The 23226-nt window shown below is 46.9% G+C and overlaps 1 protein-coding gene across 1 annotated transcript in view; it reads right to left on the bottom strand.

Moving 5' to 3' along the window:
- Positions 1 to 22124, bottom strand: part of Prkch (protein kinase C eta) — a 199596-nt gene extending 177472 nt beyond the window's left edge. The window contains exon 1 of the mRNA XM_050153694.1: positions 21419 to 22124. Within this exon, the coding sequence (XP_050009651.1) occupies positions 21419 to 21781 (363 nt within the window). The 5' untranslated portion in view covers positions 21782 to 22124. The remainder of the gene's footprint in view (positions 1 to 21418) is intronic.
- Between the last annotated feature and the right edge of the window lie 1102 nt (positions 22125 to 23226).

Raw genomic sequence — 23226 nt, 5'->3', positions numbered from 1 at the left:
CCAAGGCATGCACCCAGCACTAGCTCCACGAGACCTGCTCACTTTTTGTCTCTTAGTAAGTTTTACATAAACATTAAGCTCTTGAACAAATGAACAGGGAGAAGGGAAGGGATGGAGGCAGGGGATTAAATTTGTCCCTAAAATGTGTGTTCAGTATGTCACGCCAATCACTTGGGTTATTTTCATAGGGACACCCGGGGCACGGTGAACCTCAAGCCTGCTTTTACTTCCTTCGTAGGACACATCTGTACTGGTATGGCTGAGCAATGCTAGGTACCCCCGTCCTGCTCCCTATGAGCTTGGTCACACTAGGTGACATTTATTTCCCTCTCTTGCTACCCATCCAGCACCGTAAACAATGGTGGCAGTGGCGCTGGATGTCATTAGCCATCTTGGCGCCAAGGGAACTGAAGATCAGCCTGTTCACTGCCTCTGTGAAATCAGGCTACGCTCTTCTGCCTCGAACACCCGAGTTACCACCCTTCAGTGACAGGCTCTATGACATCGGGGTGGTGTGCTCACCATTTCGGGATGAGGGGGGGGGCTTCCTGGGAAACACCACTGGAAATCAACACCCAACAGGGCATGCACCATGGCCTGAGGGCACCGTGCGGCATGATGTCAAGGTTGTGGCAGCACAGGACTCATACTTGAGAACCGACTGTCAAGGCCCTAGACCTCAAACGTCCCAGGCTCGTCTTTCACACGCAAGATACACACCTAGAAAGCATTTGTTCTGAATATCCCGGATGAATTCCTTACTGTTAGGAGCAGTTCTACTCATTCCAGCCTGACAAAGGCATAGACAAAATGCTCAAAACTTCTCTGTACTCATACATATTTTTAGACCAATTTTTACATTTTTGCAGGGTGTCACAGGATGTTACATAATGAAACCTTACTCAAAATACTGCTTCATGACAAAAGGCTAGATTTTAGCTCTCACGTTGCGTTTGACGGAAGGAAAGGGGATAAAGGAATCTGTCACCCACCCTGCATTCTCTCTCTACTTCTTGTTTTAGCTTCACTCCAGAGCAAATGAAACCTAACAGCCTAATCCTTCCATTGTCTGAGGAGAGAATCAACTGGTAAGTCTCCTCTACCCAGTCCGGTGTCAAATTTGTTGGTCACCGTCCCAGTTTGGTTCTTCTTGCTGTGATGAACACCATGACCAAAAGCAGCTTAGGACAAAACAGGTTTATTCGATCTTATGGTTCCATGTCAATCATGCGGGAAGCAAGGGCAGAAACTGCAGCAGGCACCTAGAGGCAGGAACTGGAGCGGAAGCCCTGGAGGAGCGCTGCTCACTAGCTTGCTTCCCTGGCTTGTTCAGCCTGTTTGCCTTTGTTCTACAACCCAGGGCCACCTCCACAGAGATGACACTGCTCCAGGGACCTGGGCCCTCCCAGACCAATTATTAATCAAGAAAATGTCCCTACAGACTTGCCTACAGACAATCTGATGGAGGCATCCTCCCAGCTGGGGGCTCTGTCATTTCCAGATGCAGCCGGGTTGAGTTTACGAAGCCTGCAGTCCCCATGACTCCAGAGGCTTGACCTCTGTGAGATCTCTGAGCTCTCACCTGGGTTAAAACTGTTTGAGACTCGTTCATTTCTTAATTGGAGTTGTATAAAGCCCTCTCTCCTGGCAGTACACTAGGCTCCAAGCCAGTCCTTTGATTAATCAAGCCCCAAACCAAGTCATTCTGGCAACTGCTTCACTGAAATTTACTGGTAAATGTGAAATCCAGGCACGGGGCCTCGGACCTGCAATCCCGGCATTGGGAGGCTGAAGCAGGGGGATTACAATTTGTTGGCCAGTCAGAACATGGGAGAACCTGCCTGAAAAAAAAAATAATAATGATGACAATAATAATAAAGAGTTGAGGAGAATCCAGGCTCCCTTGTAAGCGGTAGGGAAAGTAAACACAGAAATCATATCTAAGGAGGATCAGAGGAAAAAAAACCCTCACTTAGAACAGTGTCTGGTCCACATAGAAAACAGGACAAAGTCACCTTCTCCAGAACTGAAGCTCCTGGCTGTGTGGAAGGTGATAGCACATGGTCCTTGGGCCCCAATGCCTTATGTGCACTCACGGAAAAGGGAAAAATAAAAGCCTTCTTTCTGGACGCCAATCTTCAGTGAGCCAATAAGGACCTCTCATTATCAGTTCTCACGTGGCAACAGGTAAACCCTGGAATTTAAGACACCACGGTGGACCCAGAACCCACTGGAAAATTCACACCGAGGAATGGAAAGATCTGTTGTATCTTCACGGGGGACGGCGACGCCTCCGCCCTGTGGGTTCTGTGAACAGCCACAGCGGTGACATTGACAAAGGGCAGAGTTCCTGTGGAAACACTTACAGTGCAATACGTCTGATCAAGCTGGGTGTTCGAAAAGAAAAGGCTTCGCCCCAACAGTAGGAAGTACTGAAGCCCAACAGAAAGGCAGGTCTAGAGCCAGTAGCTCAAATCCCAGCTAAGCCCAGCATTAACCGCCCATAGGCAGAGATAAAAAAAAAAAAAAGTCTATCATTAACTGAAGGACAAAGCCTGAAGACGGGTAAGATGCATTCTGGCATCTTCAGCCCCCTGGAAAGGTGTTTACTGATTAACTCATAGTCAAGGATAGCTCTCCAAGCCTTGTCTAACGCTAGGATGGCAAGGCACAGCCACCAACACTTATGTGCATAAGGGGAGTCACCCTGTGCTTTAAAAACTGTGATCCGCCTTCACCGGCTGTCTACGTTCACTCAGTTACCAGCTTAGGCTTAAGCAGGGTCTTCACTTGCAAAGGAGTTTAGCAGTCCTGCTCAGAACAGCTGGACACCTAGAACTCTCTGGCCCTCCCGTAAGTTAGCCAAGCTGTACTAGTGCCTAGAGGTAGGTATCAGGACTGACAGCCCCAGAGGGCTACATCTCCCAGCTACCACACACACTTCGGTCAGCTCCAGGAAAAGAAGAAAACCCTCTCTCAAGCCTCCCTTCAAGGTGAACTATCCAACCAACATCTCCTCGGCACAGCCAGAGGGGCAGCTGTGTCAGGAGTCGAACTTCCGCCTTCGGGAAGCCAATTTCCGCAACAGTGTGGACTAGGCACGGTTACTTTCCGAACACGCTCAGCTAGTGTCCGCCTGATGAAAAGAAAGGCGGGGCAAATTCCAGGTGTTAAAATCAACTCCTCAGGAGGAAGAGGAGGAAGAGGAGGAAGAGGAGGAATGGTGTGCCCACCACCTTCTGCCTGGCTAATATCCCCCGCCTCTGGAGACCCCAGAACCCACTTTCTTCAAAAAGTCCTTCCTGGGTGCCCAGGGTCACAACCCCCGCATTTCTCTATAGACCTTTCTTTCTGTCCTAAACCAGTCACCAATGATGACATCATGGGCTAAGCACCAACCCGCTCTCCTGTCACAGACAGAACTGAAGTACACGTTGGGAGGGGGGGGGGGAATGTGCTCAGACTTGCTTGGGGGTGCTCGGCAGAGAGTGACATTTTTTTCCTGCCGAACCTCCTTCACCCCTCTCTAGCCTTATACGGGTCCTCTGCCCTCCTCCTCCAAGAGTTCCTAAAAATGAAGTAAACAAAACATGAGCAGAGGCAAGAGATGCTAATCTGTGTATGAGCTGGGAGGTCAGACAAGCGGGAGGTGGTGGAGAGGTGGCCAGGGCCAGCCCGCACGGATCGTCCCCAACAGCCTGAACGGCACAGGGGAAGGGAAGCAAGAGGCTCTCCAGCAGAGAAGTGCTTAGGGCTAGCACAGAGGAGGATTCATCTGAGACAGCAGAACCAGTCTGTGAAGAATGGTTCTCCAGCGATTTCACCAATCCACACCCAAACTATTCTTTCAGAGATCACCTCTGTGGTCTGTCGATAATCCACACAGGTGAGGAGGATATCCAAACAGTATGATGCCCATGGAGAAGGGAAATCTGCACAGGAAGCAGTTTGTAATCCAATTTATCCGAGTCTATCAATGAAGTGAACTGGGGGAAGAAGTGAGGGAGAAGGAAATGTACACCGTGACACACAGGTGACAGGATGATGGTGAGTGCGCCCTGATGGGAAACGGGCAGGTTGAGCACGGGGTGTTAGCGGGTGTCCCGGGGGGGGGGGGCCTGTGCAGAACCCATTAGCCTCCCAAGTGGTGCGCTCTTGTACCTGCCTCAGGTAGGAAACGCATGCGTCCCCCTATTCCTAATCCTGTTGGGGGGGGGGTCAAAAAAGACACAGCAGAGAGTCCTTTGCCCTCTCTGAACCTTCCCATTTCTAGGACTCAGCGGGAAAGATGGACTGCAGGGCTGCAAAGGCAATACAGTGGAGAACATAAAAGATGACACCCTTGGAATATGTAAGACAACAGAGTGAGGGTAAAACCCCAAGGAGCACCAGTACTTGTGATGTCTGATGGGTGGCGGAGAAGGTGAAAAAGGAAAAGAAGCAGAAAAACACCTTAGCGGTAAGCACTGGAGAAACACAGAAGCAAAACAAGGCTAGAAAAAGAAAGAGCCACCGAAACACAGAAGAAGGAGCAACCGACAGGACGCCGTGGGCATGCCTGGGCTCTGTCAGAGCAAAGACCTCACACCGCATCTAAGCGACGGCTGAGTGCTGTGGAGATGTAATACAGAGACGACTCCGGGCAGTTTCTCTGGGGAAGAGACGGAGACACACTGTAGCCCACCTCAGAAAGTCAGCAAGCCAGGCCTAGACAGGGCTGGGTCACTAGTTCAGCCAAAGCCGGGAAGGCTGTTTGGGAGGCCTGCATATGCTTATAAAGGAAGGAAATGAAGGCTCAGTCCACTTTATGGGAGGTGATCCCACAAAGCAGCCAGGGAAGGTTTGCCCAGGTGAGGAAGGTGGTCCACCCCAAGGCCGTCAGCAACTGAAAACAAGGCTACAACAGAGTACAGTCTGCAGGTCAGTGAAGGTGTTCACCCTGTGGACTCGGGCCTTCTCAGAACACGAGCACACTCCCCACAGAGAGTCCACGTGCTGGCAAAGAACCCCACGCTCCCCTGTATTTACTCTGTCTCTAGGCTGGGACCTTCCCCAACAGTGGCCTGGGTGAGAGAAAGGTCAAGAAGAGAAGGGTCTGCCTAAGCCCGAGGAAAGCGTGCCGGTAGGTGAGGAGCTTGAGCTGAGGGGGACTGCTACGTCTTCCAGTTCTCCGGGGCGTTTCTTCCTGTTGACATGGCCTCCTCTGACACACAGCTGTTCAAAACTGTAATTCAGGGCTACTGGCTACGTGACTCCGTGGGCAGAGACACTTGCCACCAGGCCTAACGACATGAATTCAATCCCTGGGGCCCACATAATGAAAGGAGAGAATGCATTCCTACATGGAAACATGTGCAATGACACACAGGTGACACACGTGAGTGCACACACACACAAAATCCATGACACACAGGTATCCACATGTGCGCACACATCATACAAAATAAATAAACGAATGTAAGTCTTAAAATTAAACAGTGATAGTGGGAAGAATACTGACGAGAAAGCTCATGCGACATCTCCACAGGAGCCACTTTCCAGGATCTTCTTTTTTTTTTTTTTTTCTTTCTATTTTAAAGCAAAATTGGGAGCCGCAATGAGTGACGTACAAATGCAACCCCAGCCCTTTCGGGGCTGACACGAGAGAATGGCTGCAAATTCAATCTGGAAGTCACAAAATCAATACCTACATGACGGTACTATAGGGAAGGACCCTGCCTAAAAGAACACCCCAGGATTGTTTAAAAATTAATAAATCAAATTTTATATGCGTAAGTCCTACAGAACCACATTATCACAGCATCTAAATGACCCCTGAAAAGCTCATTTCTGACGGGAAATGCAGGCTGGAGTACTGAGGCAGCAACTTGAGGATGTTTGGGAGACAAGGAGAGCCTGAGGACCATGAGTTTAAATGGGGACCATCTCTTCACAGCTGTGCCTCTGTGTAGCTTATGCCTCTCACTGTTCTCCGGAGCCCTTAAGATATTTTGGGCAACTGATGCAATGAGCAATGTTTAACCTCTAACTTTTCCTGGTTTGAAGTCCATATCCTACCACTCAAGTTAAAGTTATTAACATTTTATTGGAAGGGCCGGGAGTTTTGCAAGCCATTCCATGCACCATTTACACAGGCAAAGACTGAAATGCACCTCTGGAACCATTCCCTATTAACTATTCCTCGAGGTTCTCGGGACGTCACACATGCCCCACCCCTAAAATACACAAATGTCTACATCTGAAAGATGCATTTCTAAGCGGAACCTTTCGGCTCCTGGAGTGGAGATGGTGGTGCTTAGGTCCCCATTCTCACTCAAGAATTGAGATGAGCCCAGAAGTTTTCCTTTCTGCAATCCTTTACAAAGCCTTACCACATAAAGACACGTTAGCAGATGCTGAGAGGAGGCTGAGGGTCCCCGGTGTTCACACAGAGAGCACTGCTTGGGGGCTGAAAATAGCAGGGTCATCGACCAACGTCAGGGCAAAGAGCCGCAAACACATTCTCATTCATCCCAGACATCTGCCCCAGCAGCGCCACAGCAAATCAATACATCCACAATCCAGGTACAGGACACGCATGATAAGAAGCCAAAGAGGCCCAGCAGGGACTCCAAACAACCCCTCACAGAGACTTCTGAACAACTCAGCCAAGTACAAACCTTATTGTGCCCTCCTGGAGAGCAAATGAACTTTTGTTCTGAAATTTTAAAGGAACACAAGCTCAGAAAATGCTAATATAAAATCAACAGAAACAATGAAGACCCAGAACAAGTGTCCAGACCACAAACAGAAGTACAGATGATCATACTCAATATGAGAGCTAATAGCATTTCAATTTTTCTGACAACTCCAGAACTCTGGGGGCCCTTGATTTCTTCCATAAACTCACATCCAAACGGTCCACTTTTTAAATTGTTGTCTCCCCGCTTGAAAGCGTGACTGAATAATACAACCCAATGAACATTAGACTTAGACACGAATCAAAAGAAACATCTTCTATCATCAATTGGAAGAGGCTGTTTAGAATCACTCACCTTAATTGCAACAGTAAAAATGTTTGCTTCAGCTTTTCAAAGGGCTCCTTAAGTCCCCTGCGACTAAATACTCCAACCTTGTTTCTTCCTGGTTTGTTGATTTGCCTAACTCCGAGTCTTCAATATGTCCAGTACTAAATAAAGCAAAAGCCTTCATTGACAGCTTTCCACCATCTAGACTGGGCCAGCTTTGCAGCCATATACAATGGGAACTTTGTCTTCCCATAGTCCTTGCAAGAAATCTTGAGGGTGGACATTTGTACAGGATGTACCGCCAATCCCTAGGAAGCCATTTTTCTTAGAGGTAGCTAGAAGTACCTATTGATTTCTATTTCTCATCCTCAAATATAAAGCCAAAGAAGAAAGTTGCACTCAAAAATACCTGGAACTCTAAAATTTTTGTGTAAATATACATAAACTATTTTCAACATAGACAAGAAAAGAACCTGGGCTCTTAACTTTATAGATAAGTACTGAGGGTGGAGTAGTGGCCGTGATGGTGGCTTTAACAATAAGCTTTGTTTTCCATGTTGGTATATATAACTGTGCTAGAGGTTTACATAAGTCCATCCTGAATTCTCAAATGACCCTGAGAAGTGGGCACTGACAGAATAAAAAGCTGAGGCTAGGGACTGGGGAGGTGGCCCAGTGGCTAAGGTGCTTGCTGTAGTGTGCAAACATGAGGATCTCAGTTTGGATCCCCAACACACAGGTAAAAGGCTGCAGTGTGTCTGTGCAATGTAATCAAGGGCTGGGAACCAGAAATAGAAGGCTCCATGGCTCCCAGAGCAGCCAGCCTCGTCAATCAGTGAGTTCCAGGTTCAGTGAGAGACTGTCTCAATTTGGGGGGGGGGGTGGAGAGAAAGAGAACCACAGAAGGAGATATCAAGGTCAATTTTGGCATCTACTCTACAGGAAGAATCACATATGCATGCTCACATGCACACACACGCACACTCACCACAAACACAGACACAAACAAACCATACATACATACACATACACACATATATATTATATATATATATATATCACATACACATCACAGAGACACACAAAAACACATGAAGATGAAAGAAAGAAAGAAAGAAAGAAAGAAAGAAAGAAAGAAAGAAAGGAAGGAAAGAAGGAAGGAAGGTAAACAAATGGATGAACAGACAGATGGACAGACAGCAGACTGACTTGCAGGAGTTAAACAGTTCAGCTAACAGGAGGCAGAACTAACAATGGAACCTGCGTCTGGCTGAAACCCAAGCATCGCCCCATGATGCACTGCTCTAGGTAGCAATTGTCTGCATCTGTGCATTAATTAGTCCATGAAGATTCTGCATCCCAACTTACATAACCTGGGCAAATAAATGCCTATGTATCTTTTTATACTCAACACAGACTAAATGGATATTCCAAGGGAAGGTCAGAAACATTAAAGGAAATATTATGGAAAAACTGACCTTACCCAAAACTTTTCAAAATTATCCAGAGCTAATTCATAAAATTATAATCAAGCAAGAGAACTTTCAAAAGTAAGCAAGAATAAACTATATATAGTTATTCTTAACAGGAATCTTATTTGTGTTAATTAATTAATTCTCACCTATAACTTCAGTTTTATTAACAATAACCACCTAAGGGTCCTATCAATTGTAGCACTGCAATACAAGTATCCTGTCACTTTAAATTATTAAAGCCTTCCATTAATATTTACGAGTTCACAGAAAAAAATTAATGAGAAAACTTAAAATCTAGAACAAAGTTCAGACTCTTGTTTCTCTCTCCACCCATCGCTCGGCCTTCACAGATCGTGGTACCGAAGCAGGCAGACAGAAGCAGATCCTCGGGTTTGATAAGCAGAGGCTTCTGTTAATGTCATCTGAGGAGCAACCACAAGACTGCACCTCCCCCATCCTGAGAAACTTTCTCATGGCCACCTTAAAGTGCTGATGTCCTAAAGAAGCAACCTTCTGAGTGACTTTTACTGGCTGGTGTGAGTCTTTCCTCAGTGTCGACATACCCATCCCCTCAGCAGATGACTAGCAACCGAAAAGAAACTATTGGTTCTGGGGGGGGCCTACTTTGTACTGGGCTTGTTTGCCCTAGAGGTCGCCAACGTTAGCATCCCTCTCTAGAGAGGAAAATTCACAGCCAGAGATGGAAGTGACTTGTCCCGTGTCACACCTGAAAAGCAGCAGTGTTCGACAGTGACCCTGAGCTGGTTGGCTCCAGCTCCACCCTCTTCGCCATCCTGAACTGGGTATCACACAGCAGGCGGCTCTGTCTCTGCCTGGGACCCTTTCTCTAACCTTACGCTTGTTTGTGTCATTGGCCATGGCAGAGATGTCATCTTGTCGGTGTGCTCGTGTCTGGCCACTCTGGACAAAACACTAGACTCTCATTTAATACCACCCTGTTTTAACTTCCCAACTTGAAGCCTCTGTAAAATTTGTTATTCGCCTGGTCATTTGCTTCCTTGATTTTTTTTTTTAAGTTACTATTTTTGACACAATCTCAATGATTGGGATTACAGGCATGTACCGCCATACCCAGTTTCTGCTGTGTTTGAGACCAGTCGGGGCCTACTGCCTGCTAGGCAAGCTTCTACCAGCTGAGCTCCATTCCCCTACTCTTGACGTCTCTCTGTGCAGGCAGCAGCTCCATGAGCTAACAGTTCTGGGTCACGTATGCGCTGCCATATGGACCCCCCTCTGGTACATGCCTGGGCACACAGTAGCGCCTGGCAAATGCCTGTGAGTGACCGAGCATTCACACTGCCTCTACCCCACACTGAGGGCAGTAGAGAAAGAGTGTTGGTCAAAAGTGCAGAAGGCCAGATTCTTATGTCATCTCCCACTGGCTGTGGGGGGAGGGGAGGGCTCCCAGATGCTCTCCATTCAGCTCAATTTCCAACATCATCTTGCTGAGTGAAAGGCACCCAGGCTATAGCAGAACCCCCCCCCCCAACTCCAAAGGTAAGAGAAAGGCAGAATTACCACCTACACTGATTTGGCTCGCGCTGACGGCCATACACCACAATACCGCTACGGCTCCCATAGAATGCAGATGGTTTAAGCACAGTTACAGAACAGACAAACCCTGTTTTATTTCACAGGGGAAAGTTTAGATTTCCAGAAGATACCAAACCAAGGTCACTCAACATGTCCTAGATTTACTCTCTTTTTTTTTTTTAACTTTTTATCTGCTGCAAACCTCAAAGCTCCCGTTCAAATACAGAGGCTTTTGAAAATACTTAAATAACATGACCAAATAGGTCCCAAAGCTGGCTATTATCTACTATAGTCCACCAGGAGCCAGAACTCAAGGGAAACACGGCTTTTAAAGCAAAAGCTTAAAATGTATGGCTTCCCTTCCTTTTTAATGGCCAGACTAAGAGGAGTAGAGGTGTCTTCCAACACAAGGGAAAAACACTAGAACCACACCGTGGGAGTCAGGTTTAATAAAAGCCTGAGTTGTGATACATTTCAGTTGTATGTTTTCACCCGACGCTCTCTATTATCCAGAGTCAGGTGCCAGGGGACCACTAATCAGGTGACATCATTCCCAGAAAGTGATCAGAAAAAAAAAAAAAAAAAAAAGCACACCCAAATTTTTCCAGAAACAAGAGTCTGTAGCTTTTACCAACCAGGGCACTGAAATGGTTTCTGAGCCATCTGCTAAATCTAAAACCTGCTCTCAACTCTTCCAGCCACCAAGAAAGGCAGACAAACAGGGCAACATGTCCAAGAGACTCGAGGCTGGTGAATAAATGAACACTTTTCCATTTAGCAAACCATGCTAATACATGCATGATTTTTTTTAGGTGCTATTCCAGGAAGAACTTCAAGGTTTGAAACCTATCTGAGCACTGATTGATCTCCGGAAGGCAGAGTGGAGCACAGTGTTCACGTCCAGTGGGACTACAAAAATCAGAGGCTGGAAGGGACACGGCACTCAACCCACACATGCCTCTGATGTCACAGGCAGCCAAGGCAAAGCCCAGCAAGGAGTCAGAGGCCACACCATGCCACAGGTACACAGACATGCAGGGACAGCGCTGGACATGGGATAATCGCGACTTACACATGAAAGCACAGACTGTGGTCTTAGTTTGTGCAGAGAATGCAGCCTGGGTCTGAAATTGGGTTCCCAGGGCCGGATATGGAACATGCTCACACTGGCCCCAAATGACTTGGTTTATTAATGCAATTATAAGGGGCTTGTGCTGACCGTGGTTCCATCCTCTGGCAAATTTTAACCACAAGCACAAACCAAACACGGCTAGTAACCAGCTCAGCATTCCTCTGCCTGTGAGGTCAGATGTGTACAAGGGTAAAATACAAGACCAAAGGAACTTTCAAGAGGGCAGTAAACGGCAAAAAGCACTTCTGGTGAGTTGCCTGTGAAGGGTTTTTCTATCACCCAAAGTCCCCCGTGCTTTGCCAGCCAAGGCTCTGATTCACGGGGTCCTATGGAAACGGACCGGCTTCCTAACTGGGATGGAAACTTTTGGATGGTACTCAGCAAAACTTCCTGCCTTCCAGAATTCCTCGGCACAGCCACTGCAGTGCTGTGCTAGCCAATACCCTTGGGCTCCTTCCTTCCATCTAATTAAAGCATTTGTCCTGCAAGTGATTTATTGTATCTGTCGTCATCTACGGTGGATATATAGACTGGGGGCTACAGACACTTTGAGACTGCAAAGCTTTAATCACCCTGCTAATGAGAATGACTTCTATCAAAACCTCCCTCTTCTTCCCTCCCTCCCTCTGTCCCTTTGTCTCACTGTGTCTTTGTCTCTCTCTGTCTCTATGTCTCTCTCTCTCTGTGCATCTCTCTCTTACTCACACACGGGGGGGGGGGGTGTAACAGGGACATAACTTACAAGTGTCCCATGGAACAAGAAGTGCGTTAGTGTAAATTAAGAAATACAACCACATGGCTTGAAAGGAGGCCTTACCATAATTACTTTGGTCTGATTTTAAGCCAAGGGAATAACACCAACATCATTGCTGATGCCGGACAGACCATCCACACACAAGATAAATCCTCTCCAAGCCTGAGCAACTTAGATTTGGGGCCAATTTAATTCTTAGGAATCACTTACTTTGATGAGGTAGAATTCATATTGACTTCTTAAAACCAAGCCAGGTACTCCTAAAGGGAGGAAATGACGTAACTGCCTAGAGCACAGAGGCAGAGGCTGTACATATGGAAGGGTCCTCAGGGATAGCCTGGTGCAATTCTCTGGTGATAGCAGCCAGAAAGCTGACACTCTGATCAGTGGAGACTTGCCTGAGATCCCAGCTGACAAGGGACAAAGTCACATGCTGAGCCCAGTTCTTCTGACTCCCATTAGAGCACAGTTCTCATATATTCTGTAAGCTGTGGACTAAATCACGACGTGCTGCTTGCCTAGTATATGCAAACACTGGGCTCATTCCTCTGCACTATAACATAATAAAAATCAAATGCAAAGAGTCTTCTAATGGGGTAGTTCATACAATACTAATTTCCCAACATCGTTACTGCGATGCCAGCTTCCCTGAACAGGACACAATTCTATAGATCTAAAGAGGTTATCTAGATAAATATAGATGTATATTTATAAATTACTAACTATCTTAATAAATCAAATTAAGTACATCTTTCTACGTATTCACAGCATACAGATATTACATGTTCTCGAGTTTGTGTGTCACACTTCCTGTGAGCCATCAAAGCTTGGGCTCATCCCCACATCCTGAAAACAAAGGTATAGGCTAGAGTGTCACCAACTCCAACCCTCCCAGGACTGAGAAGGCACTGAGTCAAAAAGGGCAGCTTCCAGAACAGGGAGTGGTGGAATCTGTGGCCAACTGGAGTGTCAGGGCACTAAACGGCTCCCGTTTCTGTGTTACAGCATTGGTGCCCAGGGAGTACACCTGCAGGCTGTCTGCAGGCCTGTCAGCTGCCAGCTCACCGTGGTGGTTCTGGGCCAGGCGAAGTTTCCGCTCAACCACTAGGACTCTCTTACGACATTCAGGATTCAAATACAGAGTTGACTACCTTTCTGCCTGTGGGAGTCAGGAGTACTTGCAGGTTCTTTACAGATAACAAAACTTAATTCCTTCCCATAGTTTCCAAAGATGGAAATACCTCTGAGGGGTCAGAGGTATTGAAGGTCTTTCACCTGTGATGTCACCTGAAGAGCATCGTCAGGTCAGAGTTCCCATTCCTTTTGAGGAAAGATTTTTTCCCCCTGTAATTTGAGCAAAGCAGGAATGGGTCGCATCTGTTACACCCACTGACTCTTAAAGGCACAACATCAAGCCGAGCCCGCAGTTCACCCTCCGTGGTGGGCATGTCCAGGTGGACCTTGGCATTTCAGGTAGAACTGTGTCTGCTACACTACCCAAGACCAAAGAAGAAGATGCTTAGTGGCCTACCCACAATGACCCTGAAGCCAAGGGGGATCGAAGGAGCAACAAACCGGACCTGGGCGAGTCAGAGAAGGTTCTCTGGGATAGTAGTGTCTGCCACGAGGCCTGAAGCATGGATAGGAACTAGCTCAGTGCACACCAATGCAGAGATGGAAGGCTCTCACACTCAAGAGTGTGGACCTGAGAGGGGAGACTCATGGCTCAAGGGGAAAACAGCAGCAAAACAAAGGGGCACATCCCTAACAAAACAAAGGGGCACATCCCTAACCAAAGCAGAGACTTTAGGCTTCTCTGGTCTGGCTTGAGAAACCAAGGAAGAGTTTTAAGTTTCTGGGTGGCAACTAAGAGAGGCCAATCTGGACATCATAACAGTAAGAATAGCAAGCAGTGGATAAAAGACTGATATTACTCGGGCTCCATCTTCTTTTTACGTTCTAATAAGAGGGAACTTCGCCATCAACATACAAGGGGAACATGAAAGTCAACTACCATGTTGCATAAAACAAAAAAAAAAATATACAGAAGACCCCAGGTACTTCTCTTATTCTAACTGCTACCCACCTCATAAAAACGTGCCCACTTCTGCCACCACTAGTCTCTTTTCCAGATGCTCTCCACACAAGGCAATGATTCAGGCTCCACCCACCAACCTCAGCAGCTCTCCAAGGCTGAAGTTCTGCACTTCTTGGGTATGCCTTCAGATTTAACACTGGGCTGAGAATTTGCAGCTGGGAGAAACTACCAGTATTTATTGGTATTACCAATGCAAAGGCCATAGAGTCTTGGAATGCATAAAGCAGGGAATCTTCCATCTGTGTTGGTTTGCTTTCTATTGCTGTGATAGACCATGACCAAAAGCCATCTGGGGAGGAAAGGGTTTGCTTCATCTTGCAGGTAGCAGTCCATCACTGAGGGCAGTCAAGGCAGGAATGTGGAGGCAGGAACTGACACACAGGCCATGGAGGAGCTCTTCTTGCTGGTTTGGTTTTTTATAAAACTCAGGATCTCCTGCTCAGGGGTGGCTGGGCACTCCTACACCAGAAAACTAGCCAGCCCACAAGGCATAGCATTTTCCATTCTGCTAACATATTCAATGGGCATGAACATCCAACCCCGTCTTTCGAGCTCACACGGGTGAGCCATCGATAAACAGCTTCAGCACTGACTGGATTAGAAGATGAATGACATGTTTGAAGAAAAAGATATTACCAAAATGCATGCACATCATTTGCCCCAAAGTCACAGGAAACTTCTTTTATATATTCATTTTGTTTTTTTGACGAATATCTAGTGTCACGTACCACAGACTGTTCACAGCGCCGGGGTTACAACAGAACCCTGCTTCCCAGGAGTTTATGCTCTATAGAAGGAAGGTGGGGCAGCTAGCAGCATAGCTCTCTGTTAGAGAGACGAGCTTGCCCACATGAAGCCCTGGGTTCAATCCCCAGTACTGAAAAGGAGGGGCTATAGTAAAGCAATTGATTAACGAAGTGATCTCAGAGAGTAGCAAGCGCAGTGCAATTAAGGGTGACCAAACAACATGGCAGGGAATAAGCTCTTGAGAAGGGTGGCTATCCATCTGAGCCATAACCTGCATGACAAAGCAGCCAGCTCTCCCAGAGCACAATCCATCTTCCGGGGAAATGGAAGGACTAGACAGCTAACCCAGACACTGGAACAGACCTCCCTGGAGATTCTAAAGTACATTCCCCTAGAACACCACAAGCCAGTCAGTGTTAGACACTCCTTACAGCTGTCTCGGGGGGGGGGGGGGGGAATCAATCATGGGAGTGAATAACTGCACTACGAAGTACAAAAGAGGATAAACCCAGTGGCAGGAAATAGAGAAAAATTTGGGTGTAAAAACATTCCATGCCCCTGGATCCAGCAATCAAGTGAAAACAAACAAACAAACAAAAAAAAAGAAACGAAAAATGATCAGTGACTGCCCACAGGTAACCAGGCAGCTTCACCTGAGAGGACTATCAATCTGGTGTCTCAGAGAGAAGCTGAGAGAGCTGCTCTCCATGGCCACACAGAACAGAATGTCTTCAGGAGGTTCAACAGGAAAAGAGCCTGGGATCCCGCCAAGCGGGTCCTTCCTTCCTGAGGGGGTGCCAAGGTCTTTCCATGACGCAGCCTCCAGCTCCCCCTGCCCTCTTCGCACCCTCTACACGCAGCACCAAGTTTTAGATATCAGGGCTCCATTTGAAAAGTCAGAAAACAACAGCAAATAACCCGGGGGGGGGGGGGCGGTGAGGGAGAGACAGTGCCTTAAGCAAGCTTTGGATATTCTGAAATTCAAGAAATTATACAAGACAAACAAGTTCTAGAAGAAGCAGAAAATAAACGAGTGACAATTGAGAAAACGAAACTGTCCCAAGATGAGAAATTAATTAAATAAATTTCTCTTCTTAAATTTGGGTTTTCTAGGCTTCTACCGTGAGGAAGCAATGCTGTCTCCCAGAGCCAGAGCTGGATCGGTTCCATCATCATTAGCATCCTCCTTTTACACTTTCAGCAAAGTAAAGATGACAAATCTTGACTGTTTTTCCACAGTCAAGCAGACTGTATGCTTTCCTGAAGTACGACTGAGATCTATACAAGGCCTGTCTATCAGGTGAACTGCTTGATAAGCTTCGGCGTATCTAGGTAAGTGTGAACGCGCCATCACTGTCAAAATAGTAAAGAATCCACCTGTGCTTCCATTATATTTTGCCTTTCCCTAATTCCCAGGCACCCAGGGTTGCACTTCCTGTCACCAGGGACTTAATTTCATTTTCCAGAACTTTGCACACGTGGAATCATATATGTTCTTTTGGGGGGAGGTTGGGTGTGAGAGAAGTTGATCTGGCCGAGCCACAGAGCACAATTCCTTGGCGCCTCGGCCAGGTTCCTCCGTGTGCCACTGATTCATTGATCGGTCTTCGCTGGTACGAACGCACCACCATTTACGTAAACATTCATCTTCTTTTGCACGTGAACTTCCAGTTTGGGAGCCATCACAAACCAAACTGCTGCGAACGGTTGTGCACAAGTCTTACTACGAATGGCTTTCTCTCTCTTGGTGAACATTTAAGGGTAGCTAAGCCATGCAATAAGTCCATGGTCACTGTTTTAAAAGACAGCCATGCTGCTTTGCAACAGGACTGCAGCATTTGACATTCCTAACAGCTGTGTGGGAGAGCAACAGTTGCCCCCTTCCTAACTTACGCTTGTTATGGGCGTGGCTTATCCAGTGGGAACATACTGATATTTTGTTGAGTTTTGTTTTCATTTTCATTTCCTTAGTGATTCGGACTATGGAGTATATTACAATATACTATTTTCTACAGACGTACTTATTCAAATTCTACCCACTATTAAATTGTACAAGTTGGGATTTTCTTATTACTGTTGAGATTTTAGAGTTATTGCTGCAAGTGCTTTGCCTAATTCATATTATGCAATTATTTACTCCCAGATATTGGCTTATGTTTTCATGTTCTTGGAAACCTTTTAAGAACTAATTCTTACATTTTACAGAGCTCGATCTTTTTAATAATTGGGGTTAGAACTTAACTCAATACAATAAACGCTAAAATCAGTTAATGCAAATGCTTTAACGTGTTCTTTTGAAAAAATAATACACGTCCTTTATAGCTCTATATAAATCAGTATCAACCTATCAATTTCTATGACAAGCCTTACTGAGATTCTGACTGAGACTGCTTTAAATATACTGAATATTTTGGAAGAACAGAGTTCTTAATTATTCAGAGTCCTCCCAGCCATGAATACATCACACTCTCCATTTACTTAGATCTTTATTACAGCAATGTTTTAGCATTTCCACTGGAAAAAAAATGGCTTGCGTCTATTCTATCTAACTCATCCAATTTCATCTTCAAATGTCTTACATGTGATATTTATAATTTCAGTTTCCAATAGTTCACTGCTAATAATAATAATAAAATACAATTGATTTTTGTTTTTGTACATTAGCTTGGATCTGCAAATCAGCTAAACTTGATTGTTGATCCTCCAAACTTTTTTTTTGTCTGCAAATAAAGATGGTTTTACTTCTTCCTCTGTGATCTGAAACTTCCTTATTGCACTCTTAGACGGTGTGGAAAAGGAGCCGAAAAGCAGACAGAGCACTGCCCTTGCCGTGTCCCTGGTCACAGGGGAACATTATTCATTCTGTCACCACTAAGGCCATTTGCATAGACGGCCTTTATTGGGTTGAAGACCTTTCTTCCTGTTTCTAACTTGCTGAGCAACTTGATCCTGAGTGGACTGTTCATTTTCTCAAATACTTTTTCTGTATCTATTGAGGTGATCATACAAGCCTTCACTTTGATGCTGTCCACAGGAGGCATGCATGGGTAGCTCTACAAACACTGAATTGGCCTTAGAGTCCTGGAAATAGCCCTCAGTCGGTTATGGTGTACTATCTGCTTGCTATGGTGTTTGATTTAGTTGACTGCAATGTAAAGCTTTTGCATCTAAGGTCATGAGGGATGATACCTGCCTGCAGCTGTCTTGTTTTGGAATGCCTTTGCTGTGCTTTGGTATTGTTTCAAATAATGAATTATTTCAAATAATGATTTAAGAGGTTTCATTCCCTTCTATTTTATGAAAGAATGTCTATAGAGCAGGTCATAATGCATAAATACATAATATAAGGTAATAGGGAAGCCATCTGGGACACTGAATTGTATTGTTGATGACTTCTAACTTAAACACAATTAGTTTAATGATTATAAAACTACTTAAGTTATTTGAGAGTAATTGGCAGTTTATATATTTTAAAGCAATCTGTGCATTTCATCTAAGTTATAGAGCTCACTGGCATAACCCTGTTTATAACTTGTGTGTCTCTTCCTTTATAATGTTAGTAGGCTCTGTAGTGATGTTCTCGTTCCCGCTCCAAGTGATGGTAACATATCCTGTATCCTCTTCTCTTCATCATCCTGGCTTGAGGCTTATCAATTGAAAAAGAGAAAGACTCTGCTTTTTCATTGTTGGGTTCCTGTTTTCTACTTCACTAATTCCTGTTATCTTTACAGACTTCCTTACTCTTAGCTCAGTTTGTTCATCGGGTTCAAATCACAAATCAGTGATTTGGGGTCTTACTAATCTCAGTGTCTGATGTGATTAATTTCCATTTAAGAAGAATTATACCTGTATCTTTTCACCTTCATTTATCTTATATATATATAATGAATAAAATGAGCATATGGCTCATAAAAATATGTCTATTTCACACCAGACACGTGAGTAGGCACCAGGCATACATTGTCTTAAAATGGACCTTTCCCCTCCTCCTGCCACTGAACACCAACAAGGCTGTACTAAAGCTGGTATCACCAGTTACCTTCTTGATACTTGGGAAGTATCTCGGGCAATGAAGCACAGACGGTTTCCTGGTTTTCTCTAGTGAAAAAGACGGTGTTTTATAAACAAACTCACGGTTACATCCCTCTCTTATGATCCAGTAGTTGCTAGATTTTTTTTTACTGTTTTTATTGCACTATATATGTTTTCTCCGCTCCCCTCCCTCTCTCCCTCCTCTTGCTAAAATTTTTAGGTCAGTAATTTGTAGTTCCACTTGTAACCAGTATAACTTTTATTCTCCCACTTGAGTGAATAAATTATACACTTGGATTTGATAGGGAAGTGTAGGTATTTCTACAGTCCGTGAAAGATAATTTTGAAGAATGTATTCCATGTAGCTTCACATATTTTCTTTATTTCCTTTGAAGATTTATTTTATTTTATTTTTATGTGCATCGGTGTTTTGCCATGGCTGTTGGGTCCCCTGAAACTGGAGTTACAGACAGGTGTGAGCTGCCATATGGGTGCTGGGAATTGAACCCAGATCCTCTGGAAGTGCAGTCAGTGCTCTGAGCCACTAGGCCATCCCTCCAGCCCCCTCATATATTTTCTTAACGAGAAAAGAAAACACTCTAGTCATCCTACCCTCAGTTCCAAAACACTTAGACCGTAGGCCAGATACGCCACCTAAGTGAATGTAATTCACGACAAATCACCGGCTCGAACACGGTTGAGATGCTGGCCCTATCCTACCGTTGATGATTTCCAGGATGCTGTCAGTGGGTCCTAGTAAATGTCTAGGCGAAATTTTAAGCAAATATAGATTTTTTTGAACTTTAATTCACATTTAAATCTTCATACCCTGCAACAATAAACAGATCTGTGTTCCTACTAGTTAGCTAAGCCTACGCAGAGCTTCTATCGTGGCCTCATGGCTAGGTCTTCACTTCTGCTCCGTATTGTCAGTCTTAACTACTTTCTCTGTCGCCCAGGAAGTCTGTAAGTACCAATGCTGGAGTCCCACTCTCCGGTTCTTAGCTAGCGGTTTAAAAGTGTAGTGTTTAAAAGCTCCCATGGGACTCAAACCTTCAGACTAATCTGGGCTGTCTCCAGTAAGATGAGCTTATCATGGCTGACGGGCTGACGACCAGCCTGTCCCACCATACTCCGGCACCTAATTCCTCTAGAGATTTGTCCCCTAACTCTCAACCAAACACTACTTCAAAATTCTCATGCTCGGTTCAATTCTGTGTCCAGAAATTCACAGACAACGTGTAAACTTATTTGGAAAGTTGAAACAAAAGGGTTGTCCCCAAGTTCCCGCCAACCTGAGCTACTGTGTGAGAGACCCTGCCTCAAACCAAGAACAAAGTTAATTTTTAACTGTATTTTTATCAGATCCTATCTAAATTCTGGCTGAGGTGAAATTAACCCCATAATTTGAGAACTGAGGTTAAAAAGTCATGGTTTTTTTTTTTTTTCTCACTTCTATTTAAAGGACAGGACCTTTCGGGTCTTTGGTACTATTATAGAACACATGGTAAAATTAACAACACCCCCAAAGCATAAAACACATATCTCAATGAATCTTTGTCACTATCCATCCTGTCCCATCGCTTGTGAGTTTCAGTCACCTCGGGTTCCAAACCCATTCCTGTCAGAACTGAGGCCATTATTAAACTTAGAGTCTTCAAGGCATGCTGCATTTGCCAGACCACTTCACTGTAATTATCATTTCAGCATCTCAGAGTGAGTACAATAACCCCAACATCACAAAGACAGAGTGAGGATTAGGAAATAAGGGCGTTTGGCACTGTGTGAGGCACTCTAGAAACTTACAGTAGAAATTCTGTCTCCAGCGAACTATGGGAACGCGGAGGCATGTAAGAAGTTGCGCGCAGCTACATGTCATCGCAGAGGGAAGACAACCAAACCTAAGGTGCTCTGGCCACCTCTTCTCAGAAGAATAGTTTGGAAACACGATTGCGGAACCCATGCACCCCAGGCTGTCTTAACTTAACTAATAGCTAACACAGAGAAGCTTCACCTCCCCCCCCACACACACACACACATAGGGGGTGGGAGGGAGGGTGCTAAAGAAAACTCTGCCAGGCTGCAAAGCCATGCACTCATTCTGATCCCTGCCAGTGTAGCTTTTGTACCTCTGGGATGTAATGGATGTGCATGCCGAAACACGTGTGCACGTCTGTGTGGCTGAACCAACATGCATCCATAAACACTATGAATAATACTCGCGAGAATGCATGGCTTTCTCCTCAGACATGCTTGAAGCACTTAACTCAAACCCTATCACTTTCCTATCGCCCCCTTCGTTGCTTTTCTCCACTCTCAGCCCCTGTTGAGAGGAGGAGGACGGCGCTTTGTATCACTGAGGGGCTTCCCTGAAGCGCAAAGTCCAGGTCCACAAAGAAGCTGGTGGCCAGGCCGGCTTCCCAGAGTCACACCTGCGCCCGCACACACCCACGGCTGTCCCGTCAACAGTACAGGTCACCTGGGAGAGGACCAAAGTCTAGAGGGAATTCCCTCCGCGGCGGAGCCATGAGAGAGCGGAACCCTGATGAGTTTTTTAAGAATTAAAAAAAAGGAGGAAAGGTCCAGCAGACATGAAGGGGCGAGGCGATCGCTACTCACCCAGCCCTCGAAGGTGTCCGAGGCGCCCGCCGTGCGCAACAGCTCCTGGAACTGCAGCGTGCAGTTGGCCACAAAGTGGTCGTATCCCAGGGGTGTTTCGTGGAAGACGGCTAGCTCCAGGTGACCGCCGTCGGTGACATTGGCGCAGAACTCCTCGTTGTAGGTGGGTTTGTTGGTCTTCTGCTTGGTGCTGGTCTGGCCCACGCGCACCTGGTCCACGCTCACCGTCAGGTAGGGGTCCAGCAGCTGGTGGCCCTTTTTGAAGAGCGAGTGGCGCAGAGACCAGCGGGTGGGCTGCAGCCCCACAGCCTCTCCGATGCGGACCCTCAGATAGCCATTGAACTTCATTGTGCCGGACGACATGTCGGCGCTGCTGCCGGGGCCCCGCGGGGGCCGCGCTAGCTGGCACCGGGAAGCGGGGAGCCCGGGCTCAGAGCAGCCCTCGCCGCAGCCACAGGCGTGGAGGCAGCTCCCGGGAGAAGCAGCTTCCGAGCCCCTTGCGTCCGGCCATTCCGTCTCCTCCGAGGGACCTTCCCCTCCCCTCCTTCCCTCCCGCCCTTTCTCCAGAGGTGGAAAGGAGGGGAGCCGGGTTCCCAGCCCTTGGCGGGCTGGTGGGTTCCCGACTGTCTCTCCGGAGCGCGCGGGACTCGCCCCTTCTCCGGGACCCGGCAGATCCTCTCCCCGGAGAGCAGGAGCGACCCGTCCGGCTAGCTCCAGCCTTGGCGTCTCTGCCCCCGCCTCCGCCCGCTCCTCCTGCCCCCGCCTCCGCGGGCTCACGCTCTCCCCCACTCGGCGAGCTGCGAACCAGGAAGCAGCCACCGCTGCATCCCCGGCCCGAGCCGCGCGCCACCGGCCTCCAAGTTCTCAGAAGCCGGGCGCGGGCTGCTGTGCCTTCCGGACCCCGGGGGCGTGGCGCGCGGCGGACAGCCGGGCCTTGCGGGGTGGGTGCTGGGGCGCACCCGGTGGAGGAGACCCGCGCCCCGCGCGAGCAGCCCCCGCCCTGAGCGCTCCCAGATCCCTGCTCCTGGCTGCCAGGCTGAAGGTGCGTTTCGGCCTGGGGGCTGCCCTAAGAGACTAATCAAAAAGAAAGGATTCGTGGGCCACCGCCAGCAAGCACCTGAGGCGTGGCAGACAGACCCAGAGAGAGTTGGCAAGCCAGGAGGATGCGGAAGACCAGCAGCACGGAGCCCTACCTCCCACCCTAAGCAGTGGGCTGGAGCCCCTGCCCTTTGGTGGCAAGAGCCCTGGCAAGGGGCGGGAGTATGATAGGGAGGTACCTTTTCCTAATCTTTACAAGGACGGCTCATCCCAAGGTTCAGCTTAGACTCATCCTGTTTATGCGCCTTTTTTCCTGAGAGTAATTAGTTGTTTTGTTTGTGGGGTTTTTTTTAATAGGGCAATGATAATGATGGAAATCCTGTACTCCTCCTTTCTCGGAGAGGTGTGTCACCGCACAAAGAGCAGGAAAGGTCGGTTCTGCAGGGGACAGACATGGCCAGGGTGTAATAAGTCCCTTCCTCCGCGAGAGGTGGTTACTGGTCCACCCAGTCCTGCATCAGAGGGACAGAAAGTGTTCACATGCACCACCCTGCTGCGCGGAGGCCTCACAAGCTACCTCTTCTAGGAGCACTTTAGGTTATTCCTGTTGGAGTGGACAGACTCCGAACTTACCATCTTGTGGCCTCTGCAGGTTGTATCCACTAGGAAAACCTTTTGGTCTGATCTATTCTACCACAGACCTTGCTCCCCGAGGGCCAGCCACAACCAATTTGTCTCCCATAAAGTCTAGGCCATTCTTAAGATACTTA

Source organism: Alexandromys fortis, unplaced genomic scaffold, assembly GCF_014885135.2.
Source record: "Alexandromys fortis isolate MF-2015 unplaced genomic scaffold, M_Fortis_MF-2015_v1.1 scaffold_82, whole genome shotgun sequence".
Taxonomy (NCBI): Eukaryota; Metazoa; Chordata; class Mammalia; order Rodentia; family Cricetidae; genus Alexandromys; species Alexandromys fortis.
This window is presented reverse-complemented; position numbering and strand designations above follow the sequence as displayed.